This window comes from Kogia breviceps, chromosome 12 (genome assembly GCF_026419965.1).
Source record: "Kogia breviceps isolate mKogBre1 chromosome 12, mKogBre1 haplotype 1, whole genome shotgun sequence".
NCBI classification, from domain to species: domain Eukaryota; kingdom Metazoa; phylum Chordata; class Mammalia; order Artiodactyla; family Physeteridae; genus Kogia; species Kogia breviceps.
In genome coordinates, this window is record NC_081321.1 from 30,347,107 (window position 1) to 30,363,135 (window position 16,029).

The 16,029-nt window shown below is 35.7% G+C and overlaps 1 protein-coding gene across 1 annotated transcript in view; it reads right to left on the reverse strand.

Annotated features, from left to right (window-relative positions):
- Positions 1-16,029, reverse strand: part of CPNE8 (copine 8) — a 249,780-nt gene that overhangs the window by 38,084 nt on the left and 195,667 nt on the right. The window contains 1 exon segment of the mRNA XM_059082256.2: positions 14,911-14,972. Within this exon segment, the coding sequence (XP_058938239.1) occupies positions 14,911-14,972 (62 nt within the window).

Genomic DNA, 16,029 nt, shown 5'->3' on the forward strand with positions numbered 1-16,029 from the left:
TTAACATCACTAATTTTCTTAAATGTTACTAGCGACTATGTTACAGCACACACTGAATAGTATCAGTTAGGCAGTTTTACAAGCTAAGAACCTGGCAAAATACCTTTACAATCATGCAACTGTAAAATACAAAATAAAGCATCAGGAATAAAAACAGCTCCTAGTTGAAAGCACAATAACTAAGTGGGGAGCTCATAATGAAGTCAAACTGTAAATAATTATTTGTCAGTCTCCAATGTCAACATTTATTATTAATTTGTTTTCAAAACTATTCTGTAGTCGATGTGAAATTATGTCCTTAAAAGTATGGCATTGCTAAAATAATGTCTATTAATATTGTTCCTTAAACTAATTCCAACAATCCTGAAAACACAGGATTTTCTTTTGCTTTCTTCAGAGCTCAAGTATTTCAAATTCTGATCAGTGCTCAGTGCTCAGAGCATTCCTGTGTACTTGTATTTACAGATATGGATAAATATTTATATAGATGAAATTGTTATACATACTTAAAAATTTCAGCACATGGTAGTTACCCAAAATTATTTTACTGTATTAGTTGTTTTTGTTTTCTTTTTTTTTCTGGTAGAAACCAAGGAGGTGGCATTCACATTAAAAATTCACTCTTTTGGATATACCTCTAAGTCTTTCTATATGTAATTCTACTTTCTCACCAAAGAAGGCATAAAAACACAAATAAGTGACAATGATATAGTTACTGGGATAACCTGCTGTCACACCTAATTTACAAAATAATTTTTAATTTAAAAAGTAAATAATTTGAAAACATGGTTACTTAGACTATTTTATTTTATTTTTTGTGGTATGCGGGCCTCTCACTGTTGTGGCCTCTCCCGTTGCGGAGCAGAGGCTCCGGACGCGCAGGCTCAGTGGCCATGGCTCACGGGCCCAGCCGCTCTGCGGCATGTGGGATCCTCCCGGACCGGGGCACGAACCCGTGTCCCCTGCATCGGCAGGTGGATTCTCAATCACTGCGCCACCAGGGAAGCCCAGACTATTTTAAATAACAAATTAATTTTGATACACTGTACAATTGATTTAACACTTCAAAGTTTGAGCTGTTATTTAAATGGTGGTGTGACGATGATGAGGATGGTGATGATGATGGGTATGGCACTATAGGGTCCCTTGTAGTTCTCTTAGTATAAAGTATAGTAACATTTCCTTCTTTCTATAAAAATTCAGCTGAAAAACCCTTAATACTACTCAGGTGTTGAAACAAATTCACGTTTTTTCCCTAAAGAATAAACAACCTTTTGTGCTTTACATTAATAAAAACTAATATAGATTCTCTTTATAGCTATGTGGTAATTTTTTTCTCAGAGTAGAAATTAGGTTTAGAGGCTAAGAATATAGGCTAATTTGGAGCATAACACTTTTAACACATAAAACTTTTAGAAAAAGAATCAGTGAAACATTTGGGAGAATATTTTGAGATAATAAATCCCTTTGAGGAATTGGAAAGAACAGTCACCATCAGGACATTGCTTTGTCATTCTGCTGCTAGAGAGAAAGTGACTATAATACAGGGTATAGTATGGCATATTAGAAAGGGTTCATTAGCTTTTGAGTCTGCAAGGACTGGGTTTGAATTTCAGCAACCCAGTTGCTGACATTAGCCAAGTTTTAGAACTCTCAGAAGGCAGGTACCTGGCACATAACAATTAAGCAAGGACAGACAGAAAAACTACATGAAACATTATTATTTTGTGTGTGTGTGTGTGTGTGTGTGTGTGTGTGTGTGTGTGTGTGTGTGTACGGACACACATATATATAAAACATATACATATAGAATGTGTTTTTATATAGCTTTTATCAATTAACCTCATAATAATTTTTAAAGGAAGGTACTAGTATCCTCTTTTATAGACGAAGAAATCTATGCTCATAAAACTTAACTTTCCACATAAGTAATAAATGCCAGTACTGATTCAAATTCACATGTAACATCCAATACCATATTTATAAACTCTATGCTACTCTAACTGTACAATTAAATATTTGTGAACTGTCTGGTTATAATAAAAACACAATAAAGAATAGTGATTATTATGTTACAAACTGAAAAATGATACTATACAGATATTCTTAATGATAAAGATGCCAGGACATAGTCTCATGCTTGGGCAAATCTGTCCTTCTTCTATCACTTATGTTACATACATAAATCACAAGATAATTGTTATAAATGCCTTTTTGTGTTCTTTTACTCAAATGACACTTCCTTAGGAATGAAAAATAACTCTAAGCTTCAAGAACATGGGTTTTAGCACATTATAAAAGTCAATATAGCAGTGTGTCTTTGGTTCAATCTTCCTTAGGTTTTAGGGATAGACACTTTGTTTTGGCTCATCTCTCTCTTATAGCAGTGTCTGCTTTCTACATAGGAACATCACTGCATTTATTGGATGAATGTGTTCATTTTATGACTGTTTCTAATATATTTTCCAAGGTAACCCAGGATGTGTAGCAGAAATACCAACTTCTTAGAAGCATTAGTTTTAGATAAAAAGTACTTCAATAATCAGAGATACAAAGGTCATTTCAAAGCCAGTTGTACCTAGCAAAGCTGCAAAGAAAATATATGGCTACTAATTGAAGAAGTATACTGTATATAAGAATAAAAAATGAGAGAAACGTATTTATTTACTGAAACCTTTAGCTAGCTAAACAAACCAAATTATAAAACCAAGTAGATTAGGTACAACGAAAAGTGTAAATTAAAAAAAAAAAGAGAGAGAAAATTTAAAAAGAAATGAAAGGAAGAGGAAGGAAAAAGGAAGGAAAAGAGGAAAGAAAGGACAGAGGAGCAAGGGAGGAAGGAAGGAAGGGAGGGGGGAAGGAAAGGAGGGAGGGGGGAAGGAAAAAAGAAAGAGAGAAAGAAAGGAGGGAAGAAGGCGGGGAGCCAGGCTGTACCAAGAGTACCTATGAAGCTTGAAGCTTGGGACATTCCAAAACAATACAAAAGATAGGTGCATTTAGCACTAAATGATAACTAAGACCATTTGATAATCATGGTGCAACAGAAAATCTCAACAAGTAAAAAATTCATTGATGCATACTTGGTGGTTAATTGATTTCAAGATTTGATTACTTCTTTGCTTCATTCTGCATATCAGAAAGAACTTCACTTTACTGTTTTGAATCAACGGTATTCTAATCAGAAGGGAAATATGATGGCTCACAAATCATTTCATGGTTGTGATAGTCCCTTAACCTATTATCACACCATTTGGATTTTTTCTATCTAAAAAACTACAGTTCAACAATTATTCATTGAGCATCTTCTGAGTGTCAAGCACTTTGTTAAGTGATCAACAGAAAATGGGAGCAAAGCAAACACTATCCATGAACTCACAGAGCTCAATTTCAACTTTCCACAATTAAAAACAATGACAAAACAGCACAGCAGTTTATCATGTAATTCATAATCAATAGCCTAACTTAAAACACAGCTGTGCATTTACTGTGGATAACACCTTGTTCATTCCCACGATTCTTAAACGTTCTCATTCATATTATAATGTATACTTATTATGCCAAGGGCCACATTCTATGTATTTTGAAAATATTAGCTAATAAAAGTTTTAAAGAAAGTTGCTAGCAATACTACAACTTTAGGCTAAAACTGATTTCTTGAAGACTGATAAATGATTTGTCATAAAAGTAAAATAAATCTTCATCAGTAATTGTTACCATTTTATTTTTTAAATTTATTTACTTTACCTTTAATAGTTTTTGAAGCCTAATGTTAGAGAAAAAAGAAGCAACCATGAGTCAAAGTTAAAAAACAACAACAACAACACAACTGAATTCATATGAAATTTCTCTTGACAGAGTATTCATAAAGCTATCACATATAAATCCTTGAAACATTTTGCTTAGGAAGTGTTATTGTAGCTCTCATTTTATGTTTTAGAGGTAGACAAAAAAGAACAGAATTTCAAGAAACCCAGATAGTATAAAAAAGTCATGGCTGCAAATTTTCATGAGTTAGTAGTAACATCTCATGACATATCCCAATGCATATGTCCTACTACTACTGAAATATATTCTTGGAAAATGTCCTTATTTCATTCTGCCACCTTTCTGAAAGTTGTGAATGACAGATAAATCAGATGTTAATGTGGAAATTTTAACTAGCACATCAAAGATACATAGAAAACATATATGTGCATGTCAAAGAAAGCTACACATACACACATGTATGCACACACACAGTGATACCATCTTAGATAACTTTTCTATAGCTGTTATGAATTAATAATCAAGAACTAACAACTGTGATGGGGAAGTGCTGAAGGATTGTTTCACTTTCTTCCCAAATTCAAATTCTGTTCAGTTGAACAAACTGAACATTATACAACATGAAAGATGAACTTTCTCCACCTTTCTTTAAATTAATCTTGACAAAGGCAGATTCAGACCAACTAGCTATTGGAATCTAGAACCCTAAATGAAGTTGAGATGCCCACCCAACTCTAATATTCTTTTCATTCTTGCCTTGCCGATACCAAGACTATGCTTCTGCCTTGATTTACTGAGATACACTCTAGTTCACCCTTGGGTTCTGGAACCTGCCCTGAACTCAGGTTCACTTCCTCAGGCACTATTATCCAGCCTAATCCTTCTTGACCCTAGCTCACCATGGGCTAAACCTTGAACTTTTCTGCCTTGCCCTTCCTCTCTTTCTTAAAAGCAGTTGAACTACCTGAATGACAACACAGACAGCGGCCTGACTCTGCTCTTGACAAGTGAGGTCTGCTAGAATGAGGGCAGGCTTTGAGATACACAAATGCAAATTACAATATAAATACTTTCACCTACCTGCAATATGATCTTTGAAAGGCTATTTAACCTCTCTGCACCTCATTTGTAATAAGCTAGGGTTAACAAAATATTTCTTGGATTGTTGCTGTAAGGACAAGAAAAGCACCTGTCCTTTATAGCAGGCACTGAAGAAGTAGTTGTTATAATTATTATCACCATATTGAAGCTAGTTTTTTAGAACCCAAGTTTAGCATATTTCTTTGAAAACTGGAGTGTGTAATATTTATCCAATTTCTAGATCTACCAGAGTTTCAGATTTTTTCTACAACCTGAGCCTCCCATGTCAGATTTCCTTTCCTTTACACTGGCTTCTAAGGTCCCAATCTACCCAAACCAAAACAGCATCATAAATGATCTAATTTTGTTAGAAGGTGTCATCTGGGTACTTCCTCAAACAAAATCCCCCTGCAAGAAGTAATTATAAGCCTTTATCCTAGCTTTATTTCCCTTCCTATCCTTCCTAAAATTTTGTATTTCTGTGGGATCAGTGAAATGTCAAAAGTAAGAATAAAAAGAAACTGGAGACAAGTGATATGATTCCTAAACTTTTTATGCTAATAGTGTTGGTCCTTATTAAATCTAGTTTTCACAAATTAACAAACCTTTGTACATTCTCCAGGTTTTGAAGATTAATTTCAGTATTTTTTAACACAATTAAAGTGTTCCAAAGTACAACTTTGCAAGTAGGTAAGCTGATCATCCTGTAGTTCAAGAACTCCTTATCAAGGTAGGTATGTAAGATGGCCAACATTTTTTCAAATCACTAGTTTAGAAAATATCTCATAAGTGACATAAAGAAAACAAAATAAAACATATCATCCTCTAACCAAAAGAGAAGCACTATCCAATAGAATCCTTTTTTGTGGGGGGCCGCGCTGCAGCTTGTGGAATCTTAGTTCCCCAATTAGGGATTGAACCTGGGCCCACAGCAGTGAAAGCACTGAGTCTTAAGCACTGGACCACTAGGGGATTCCCTAGAGTCCCATTTTAAATGAGGTAGTTGCTGAAGAGGCATGATGCCTAGCAGGAAAGCTATGAACTTTTAAATTAGATACTGGAGTTTGAATTTCAGAATTACAACTAGCTAGCTAGTTGTGACTCGTTTGCAAAATTACCATGTCCCTGAATCTCAATTTTCTCATGTGATAAAAAGGTACCAGCTACTTTGAAGAAGCCCTCTACTTATCAGAAATAAAATCCTGAAGTACCTGCATATAATAAATACTCTGCATGCTGGAGGACCAATCTCTTGAGCAACCATGTCATCCTTTCCTTATTCATATTAATCCTTTCCTCTGTTGAGTCAGATGAAACACTTCTCTCTTTACATTAACATACATATATATCTTTTTTCATTAATTCTTCCCATAGTGAAGGTAAGTGGTGTATCACGGCTGGGGTAATGAACCCCCAAGGGTGCAGGCAGTATGAGATACAATGTCTGCAGATAACTTAAAAACAATAATGTAATCTACTAAAACACAGTCTACAGACACTAGCAGTTCTAAGCAATGTCAGTGATAAATTTTCCCACCCTTCCACAACCTGCCCTTGGTAAACCACCCTTATTTGCTTAACTCTGTTTCCCTTTCCCCTGGCTGCCAAGCTTTCAGTTCCCACCAGAAAGAAACTAGTTTAGACATAGTGTGGCTAAAAGTTCACACTCTGATAATGAAATATAACTAAGAAACTGCCTGGTACAAAATAGATTGTCAGTATTTTGGCTAAATTAGCACTGGTTCTGATCATGAAACATACATGCAATTTCCTTTGACTCTGAAATAGATAGTTCTGAAAAAATCATTTGAAAAATAACATAAGCTGGCAATTAAATCACAATTTTAAAGGTTATGACTGGACATCTTTAGAATTCTCAAGCATGCATTTTGTATATATAAAAATTAGAATCAAGCATTAACCAAAATAGTGTTTATGAGTCTTCTTAATACTTCCAAAAGTTTCTTTTCTAAATCACATTTTAGATGAGTTTAGTTTAGATATGATAATGTTTTAGGTGAATGTATTTCTAGAAGGCAAAATGGCTTTACTTTTATTATATTTATCCCCATTCAGCACTGCAGGGTTTAGCTCTCGACTTAGTTGATGAATGCAAAACACTTGGGTGCCACAACAAGAAGCACTATAAAAAAATCCTAGTTATGTATATTCAGTTTTCAAAAAGAAACTGGACTAGGAAAAAAACTCATGTTGCATGTTCTGGCAAGATGTGCTCCCTCAGATGACATATATAATGCCACCAACTGTATAAAACTAAGGCAAATATTTTATAGCATCATTGCACTTGCTTCAAGTATTTTAAAAAATCCTTATGGAGCTTGTTAATAATGGCACTTACTTATATTCAACTCACCTTTAAGATAAACATATTAAGAAGTCCACTTTTAGCCTCTACAATAAGCCTATAATAGGTAGATAGCTTTAATTTTTCTCCTAAGACTTTCTTACTTGGAGTGGGATATAAACCTTTTGCGTATAATTTCAGACAAGTTTTACATTCAGTGTCAAGAATTTGGGTTGTGATTGACTACAATGGAAGGAATAATCTGGCATGATCCTCCAAAGAGAATTGAACTAAAAAATAAAAAAATTAAAAAAAAGACTGTTATTGATTTTATAAAGTTGAATGTCTTTTTCTCTCCATGTCTCTGTTAATTAGGATATGTACCACCAACAATGAGAAAAGACATATTAGAACTTTAAGCAAATTCAGATTATTCAGAAAAATGATAGCTAGCATTTATCGAGGGTATATGCCATTTAATCCACAGTCACTCTGTGAGATAGGCATTATTATTTTTATTTCTATTTTATAGAAACAGAAAGAGGTTATGCTAGCAAAAGACAAATCTAGGATTTGAATCAGGCAGTTAGTGCCAGAACCCAAATTCTTGGCCACTATTATGCATTGCCTTCAGCAACCACTTATTTAACCGACTTGATTTTTTGCCAAATATTTACCCCTTATTTTGATTCTTTCTCAGAACTTGCCCACTTAAGGTCCCCCCTATTCATGCTCCCTTTCAGTTAATATGTGAGGAAAATAAGCAGTTCATGCTTCTCATCTTGATCTTGCCTTCTAAAGCCCAGATACAGAGTTGAGATGATTTCTGGCAGAGGCAACACAAAAGCATTTTTTCTTATCCCGGAAAGCCTGGTCCATGTGTTTTCTTTGGTGTTTATGATATGAGGCACGGAAAGAGGAAGGTCACAAGACGATAAAATCTGAGCTAGGCAGACATGGGGGTTTGTAATCCACTTAACTAAATTGTCACACTCTTCGTTTAAAATTCCTGTTTGTTTTTAATGTTTCATTATGCTAAGACATTTGGGAAAAAAGAGTGGAAAGTCAGGCTTAAAGTGGCTTTCTAATTAATCTTTATTCAGTGGCTACTCTATGTTCAGCTCTATAAAAATATTTTGAGAATGAACAATTAAAATGGTAACCAGGGGGCTTCCCTGGTGGCACAGTGGTTGAGGGTCCCCCTGCCGATGCAGGGGACACAGGTTCGTGCCCCGGTCCAGGAAGATACCACATGCCGCGGAGCGGCTGGGCCCGTGAGCCATGGTCGCTGCGCCTGCGCGTCCGGAGCCAGTGCTCCGCAACGGGAGAGGCCACAACAGTGAGAGGCCCATGTACCGCAAAAAAAAAAAAAAGGTAAACAGGGAAACTAGCAACCACTGTATATAAGTGGTTGTAACCAGGTGGATGACATTTTGGGCTTTCTTCAGAGGAAGTAAATGACGGTCTGTAGGCCTGCAAGTTTCTAATACACTCAATGTTCTGATAAAAGTGTAGATTAGGGTTTCAGGTTGACATGACATTCTGGCTGCTTAGGGGTACTCAGTGTGCACGAGAATTTCAGATCTGTTTTCCCCATTCATCTGCCAGTCAAAGAAATGTGAAAAACTTTACGTATATTTGTTCCTTGGTCATGTTAGTGGTGGAGTGGAGTTTCATGAAGACATCAGAGAAATAGAGGACTGAAAGGCAGACAAAACCAAATTGAAACTTACGATTCTGTCCTCAGATACTCATAATGTGAGCTGTTGTCTGTAGAGGTCAATAAACCCATTTCACAAATAATTATTATAAAAATGATGATGTTACCCTAAAGGAGTATTTAGATTTCAGAACTGTCTCTGATGTTCAACGAAACTGACATTGTCCTTATCAATGATAATTGGGATATTCAATGTCATACATTAAGGATTACTGAGTAAACATCTTTGGTTGCCAATTACATCAGAATTTTAGTATTAAAATCATTTTTAGTAAGTAAAGAGAAATAAAATAACCACAGGAAAAACATACAGAGCATCATTAAAAATAATAACTCCAGGGCTTCCCTGGTGGCGCAGTGGTTGAGAGTCCGCCTGCCGATGCAGGGGACACGGGTTCGTGCCCCGGTCCGGGAAAATCCCACATGCCGCGGAGCGGCGGGGCCCGTGGGCCATGGCCGCTGCGCCTGCGCTCCGCAACGGGAGAGGCCACAGAGGTAAGAGGCCCGTGTACAGAAAAAAAAAAGGGGGGGGGGGGAAGAAGGTCTAAAAGTTAATTTTTTTTTTTTTTTTTTTTGCGGTATGCGGGCCCTCTCACTGTTGTGTCCTCTCCCGTTGCGGAGCACAGGCTCCGGACGCACAGGCCTAGCGGCCATGGCTCACGGACTTAGTTGCTCCGCGGCATGTGGGATCTTCCCGCACCAGGGCACGAACCCGTGTCTCCTGCATCGGCAGGCGGATTCTCAACCACTGCGCCACCAGGGAAGCCCTAAAAGTTAAATTTTTATTTCACAGAATATTTCCATAAAAATTGGACCTTGTCTGATTGAGAATGCATCTGTCTCATCTGCTCACTCTGTACCTCAATCCATAAACTTGTGTACTGCAGCTAAACACAGTGTGTTAGGAACTGAGACAATGAATGAAAAGTAACACATTAACAACATGGTTTCACAAACAATCAGGTAAATATCTACATCAATAATGACTACAGTAATGGAAGCCTAGAATATCCAATACTAAGAATTAGACATATAAAGAAGTTCCTTTGAAGGGGGGAAGGTATTAAAGGACTATTGAGAACAATTTTGTTTAATATTTAAATGTGTTCATTCTTAACGATACATAATTTCGACTTGGATTCATGAGAAAACAATATTTTCATAATTTTCTATTCAATTATTTTTTGTGAGATGAAACAAGAAGAGAGATTACATTTTAAAGTGTGATTCAAGGATTTCCTTCTAAGAGTTTAATCACAATCTGTTAGTCCTACATGTTCCACACGAGTCACCTGTTTTGCCCTTCTTGTCTATTCTCATGCTCCACATGTTGTCCAGTATAAGGAAAATAGTTTATACAATTAATGTAGAGAACAAAATGAATACAGGAAAACCTAAACTAATGTTATTTTGGATAACCCACAGCCAGCCAGAGTACCAATTTAATTGCTGTTACCCATGTTTTATATGATGATCTTCCACCTTTTTTGAAAACATCTAGTTTTACTTGTCAATTAAGATTCAGCATAAGCAAAACTCGATAGTTTCTGCTAGACTAGAATATGGTGAATAGGTTCCTGAATTGATGCCACCCAAATTAGCAATAATGATACTCACCCAAGTTAACAACAAAACAATACACAAATACCAGTAACAAATGCTGATATCTTGGTATTTTAAGTTAAAAGTAAGTAGTTACTATAATTTTTTATAAAAACAAAACTGAATTCAACACTTGGTTCCAATCACTTCTGAAATATCATACTTATTCAGAAATATGGTGAGACATCTCTTCAAAAGAACGAACCTTGATAACTCCACAAATCTGCAAATAGTTACGACCTCCAAAATACTATTTTGGATTGCTTCGTTGATTGCAGCCCAAAGTGTTAGTTAATTTTATTGCTTTTCTTCAATGTAATCACAGAGCAAAAGGCAAGGCCAGATTAAAAAGAGTCTCTTCAGATGTGTGCAGAGGAGAAGTGGTATCAAAGACCAAGATGTGAATATTGGGGAAGTTTATCTGAAGTGTTTACTGTACTGAAGGATGTAGCCCCCTGCTACCTTTGGTCTTGTGTTCTCAGTTGAAAATACTCAAATCTTTTTTGGTGGGACTAGGGAAGAGGGAGCAGGGGAAAAGCAAAAATAAAAGGTTCTGAAACCTGTGTTTCCAAAGATACGGCTGGTTAAATATGGGCTTTCACAAAGGACACCACAACTGCTAATAAATAGGTTTCACAGATAAAAACTGACAATGAGTTATAATATTTATCTATTAAATTAGCAAAGTTGAAAAAGTAGTGATGCTATTCAGTCATGCACAGATGTTAGAAGTATAAATTATTATTACACTTTTGCCAACACAATAATTTAGAAATACCTGACAAACTGTAAAATATGCATACCATTTAAACCAACAATACTATTTCTAGGATATGACCTTGCAGATATGCTTAATGAAGTGTACAAAAAAGCTGTGTACCAGGGTTTACATTGCAGCCTTGTTTATAATATGAAAATAAAATGGATACAACTAAAGTGTGTATCAACAGGAGATTTTTAAACTAAATTATGTATATCCATATGATGCAAAACTATTAAAATATGGTAGATCTATAAGTACTGACACAGAAACATATATACACAGTATATTTAATGAAGAAAATAGACATTAGAATATTGTGCACAGTGTCATCCCACTCATTAAAAATAATGATGTGTGTTTGGGAATAAATAAATTTCTAACAGTGATTATCTCTAGAGAGTATGACTACAGGGGATTCTAGTTTCATAATAAATTATTTTCATTTTACATTACTTTTTTTTTTTTACCATTTCACATTTCATGTTTACAATGTGAAACATAAATATAGATATTTATGTTTAAAATTTGGGAGATATAATACTTCTTTTCCTCAAAACTGAAAATAAAACACTAAAAAAAAAATGTTTCTATGGTTTCAGAAAAAAAGTTACTCTGAAGAGTGCCAAATATTACTGAGGGGTTTAATAGTTTACAGAATTTTTTTACTTGCAAGAGACTAGAAATTCTGACTGATATTATTCACAAGAGAGTCAACAGCCATTATTGAAACTATAATAATTAACTGTCAATTATTATAATTAGTTCTAATTTGAAAAGAATGTAGTTCATTATATTCTATTTTGCTATTATTCAGAAAGTTTGTGTAATTATGTGTCTGCTCTTAATATAATTTTCCATCATGGCTGTGCATTTATCTACTTGGAGGTTGAGATTTCTTAATAGCAAGGGAAGAAAGCTTACAATGTCTATCATTTTTTTTTTTTTTTTTTTGGCCACACTGCACAGCAGGTGGGATCTTAGTTCCCCTACCAGGAATGGAACCCGTGCCCCCTGCAGTGGAAACACAGAGTCTTGACTGCTGGACAGTCAGGGAAATCCCTTATAGTGTCTAAAAAAAATCATTAGGAAATCTGTTAAGAAAAATAAAAGTAATTTGCTGCAATATTTAGAATAGATGTAGCTACATTTCCATACTGGCTTTCATGTTCTCCATTTCAAATTGCTACAATTTGTTATTTTCATAACAATAGAGATTTTTAAGAAAGATGAGAACATAAAATTATATTCCTCATTTCCTATATAATTAGAGTCAGAAATTCTACGAAGTAACCATCATAATAAATACCCATAACTCACAGTTAAATAAGTTTAAATCTTCACAAATATCTGATGGTAGAATTCTTAGATACCCTGCATGCCAAAGCATCATTTTCCCTTAGGCTATGTAATTTAAACTGTATTTTTGACTACCAGCAATAAGATAGAAAATATTAGTTATACGAAGACTGAACGTTAACAGTACATCAAATAAATAAACTTCATTACTTTTTTAGGAAACAGAGAATTATCAACGTGAATATTACTCGTGAGAGAAAGAGGGAGAAGGAGAAAGAAGGTGAGCAGAAAGGGAAAGGGACCAACAGAAAGATGGGTAGAGTTAATAACCTTGAGGCACTTAGCTGTCAGCAGATGTTAGCTATTATTATACGCAAATTACACTGTATAGTAAATTGACAGGTGAGAGTAAGTTTTTTGTAGGAATATAAGCAATAACTTCAGAGTGAGGGGAAATAAATATCATTAAGGTCATGAAAGAAACTAAGGTGATTCATGTAAACTACAGGAAATTAAAGTGATAAGGAGTGTCATGATAAAGCCAGATCTCCTCACCATATTATTAATAAAAGTCAGAATTTAAATTTTGTGCCCAATTGCTTATAACAAGTCCTTAAGAGCAAAGACACATAAAGACACAGAATACAATAATTATACTGCTTCTTAATTCGGATTCCATTATCAAAGGGACAATATTTGTATAATAAGTATTAGAAATAGTGATGAGGGGCTTCCCTGGTGACACAGTGGTTGAGAGTCCGCCTGCCGATGCAGGGGACATGGGTTCGTGCCCCGGTCTGGGAAAATCCCACATGCCGTGGAGCGGCTGGGCCTGTGAGCCATGGCCACTGAGCCTGTGCGTCCGGAGTCTGTGCTCCGCAACGGGTGAGGCCACAGCAGGGAGAGGCCTGCGTACCGCAGAACAAACAAACAAACAAAAACCAAAAACGAAATAGTGATGAATAATAGGTAAACATGTAATTGTAGTATATTTTAAAAATATATAAATTTATTATATACATCTTCATATAAAAATGAATTATATGCAGATATTTCTCATGTTTTTAGATATTATATAAAAATTAATATAAGTCCAGTTAGATTAACTATGTAGTAAATTTCAAACTCTATTTCTCCATATCCCATTTGTAAATTTAAAAATGGGTTTTTATAAAACCCTTGGGAAGCCAGGATTGGAACAAAGTGTACCTCATAGATTGGGGCTCCATTTTTACACTGACTTCTGTCAGAAAAAGGTCATTAGCATTTCTTCCAGCACAAGCAGTGCTATATAAGTAGGGTGTGTGTAAACCAAAAAAAAAAAAAAAAATCTTGGAGGTGATAAGAAGCATAAAAATGAGTTGTCAATACTGTTATTGCTTAAATATTGTAGAAACCCATCTGCTCTAATTAGCCCTAAGAATCCTCAAAAGGAGAATGTGAACAACCAATAAAAGTGATTTATTGGTAATAGATTCTGAAAATTTCTTTTACTGATAGATTCACATCAAAATATTACTTGATTTGTACTGCTGACAATACTTATTGGGTATTTCTTTCACACACACACACACACACACACACACACACACACACACACACACACACACACTACTCACTTCACATGATCACAAAGCAAAGCCAAAAGAGAAACAAAACAAAAACTAAAAGGAATTTTTAGTATTTTAAAATTTCAAATCATCATTTCAACATGCAAATTATAGCCAGATCTGTCAAGCACTTTTTTTAAGTTTATAAAGAGCATGCTAAGAGATGTCCATCTTTTTAATCAACTATTATCTACAGCTACCAAGGAGTTTATTTATACAGGAATCTATTTTTTATGACAAATTCAACTTTCTATTTTCCCATCTTATAAAGATAAAAATATGCACAAACATCGGAATACTAAGGAGAGTCGGGAAACATTTTTTCCTACTTAGTACATTTTCTTTTAACTTTATTGAAACAATCACCCTGTAACTTCTTAGTCTATGTATCCAGGTGGCAGGTTTCAACATGCCCATATGTAGCAGAGATTCCCCATTTGGGCAAGTATAGCTTTTGTTTGTTTTGTTTTCTTAACAAAGAGCAAAAGAGGGTAAGCTCTCTGTTTGGGGGAAAATTGTCTTTGTTCCTTTGGCCCCCCTCATTCTTCCAATCCTTCTTTGGCTTGACAACACTCTAGCAAGAAATCAGTATTGGCAAAACAAAACAAAACAACCCCCCCCCAAAAAAAAAGACCCTGCTTAATTATAATTAGGAAGAGGCTTACATAAGTGATGTCTCTGACTGCTGTTGTCATGAAGTTTCTAAACACATTCAAACTTGCCTCTCACCATTGCTTAAGCAACGAAACAATTTCAGAGAATGACTTACCCTCCCTTAATATAGTCAAGGAATGAAACTTCTGTTTCTACCAAGAAAGAAAGTAACGTGACCTGAAAAAAGAAAAGAAAAACAAGGCAGAATTACCTGCCAGTACTAATTGCATCCCCACATGGACTTTTTTTCTGTTAGAGAGAAAATCATGTTTCCTAGCATTTTGAAAATCAATAAAGATATTATTCTTTATTAAAATTTACTAGGACTGATTTTTCTTACATTTAAAATTATCATAAGAAAAGGGCCCCCCAAATTAAATGACTCCTTTCTATGACCAGTTTACTTCCTTTGAAGAATAACATGCAAATTATCTACAAGGACACTGTGTTACTTCTCATTTTATTTTATTTTATTTCATTATTTTTTTGTGTGTGTGGTATGCGGGCCTCACTGTTATGGCCTCTCCCGTTGCGGAGCACAGGCTCCGGACGCGCAGGTTCAGCGGCCATGGCTCACGGGCCCAGCCGCTCCGCAGCACGTGGGATCTTCCCGGACCGGGGCACGAACCCGTGTCCCCTGCATCGGCAGGCGGACTCCCAACCACTGCGCCACCAGGGAAGCCCTACTTCTCATTTTAGATATAAAGGAAAGATGAAAGGAAGCTAAACAATGGTTAAAACTAAAAACTCAAATATCAGTGAGCTAAACCATATAAAAGGAAATGGGTGGGCTTCCCTGGTGGAGCAGTGGTTGAGAATCCGCCTGCCGATGCAGGGGACACGGGTTCGTGCCCCGGTCCGGGAAGATCCCACGTGCTGCGGAGCGGCTGGGCCCGTGAGCCATGGCCGCTGAACCTGCGCGTCTGGAGCCTGTGCTCCGCAACGGGAGAGGCCATAACAGTGAGGCCCGCATACCACAAAAAAAAAAAAAAAAAAAGGAAATGGGTGTTTTTGTCAGGGATCTATAATGAGGCCATCTAATATTTTAAATGTCTTGCTTTATAAAAATATTTTAAAAGAAAACTTGGAGGGAACTTATATTTGCTTCTCCCAAGGACAGTTAATCATAGGATAAAATTTTCAGCATGTTTTTTATCTAAATAGGATGATTTTGATTTTTCACAATTTTAACATACTTTCATCTTTGCACCTTCCTGTACTGATTTAGTACAGC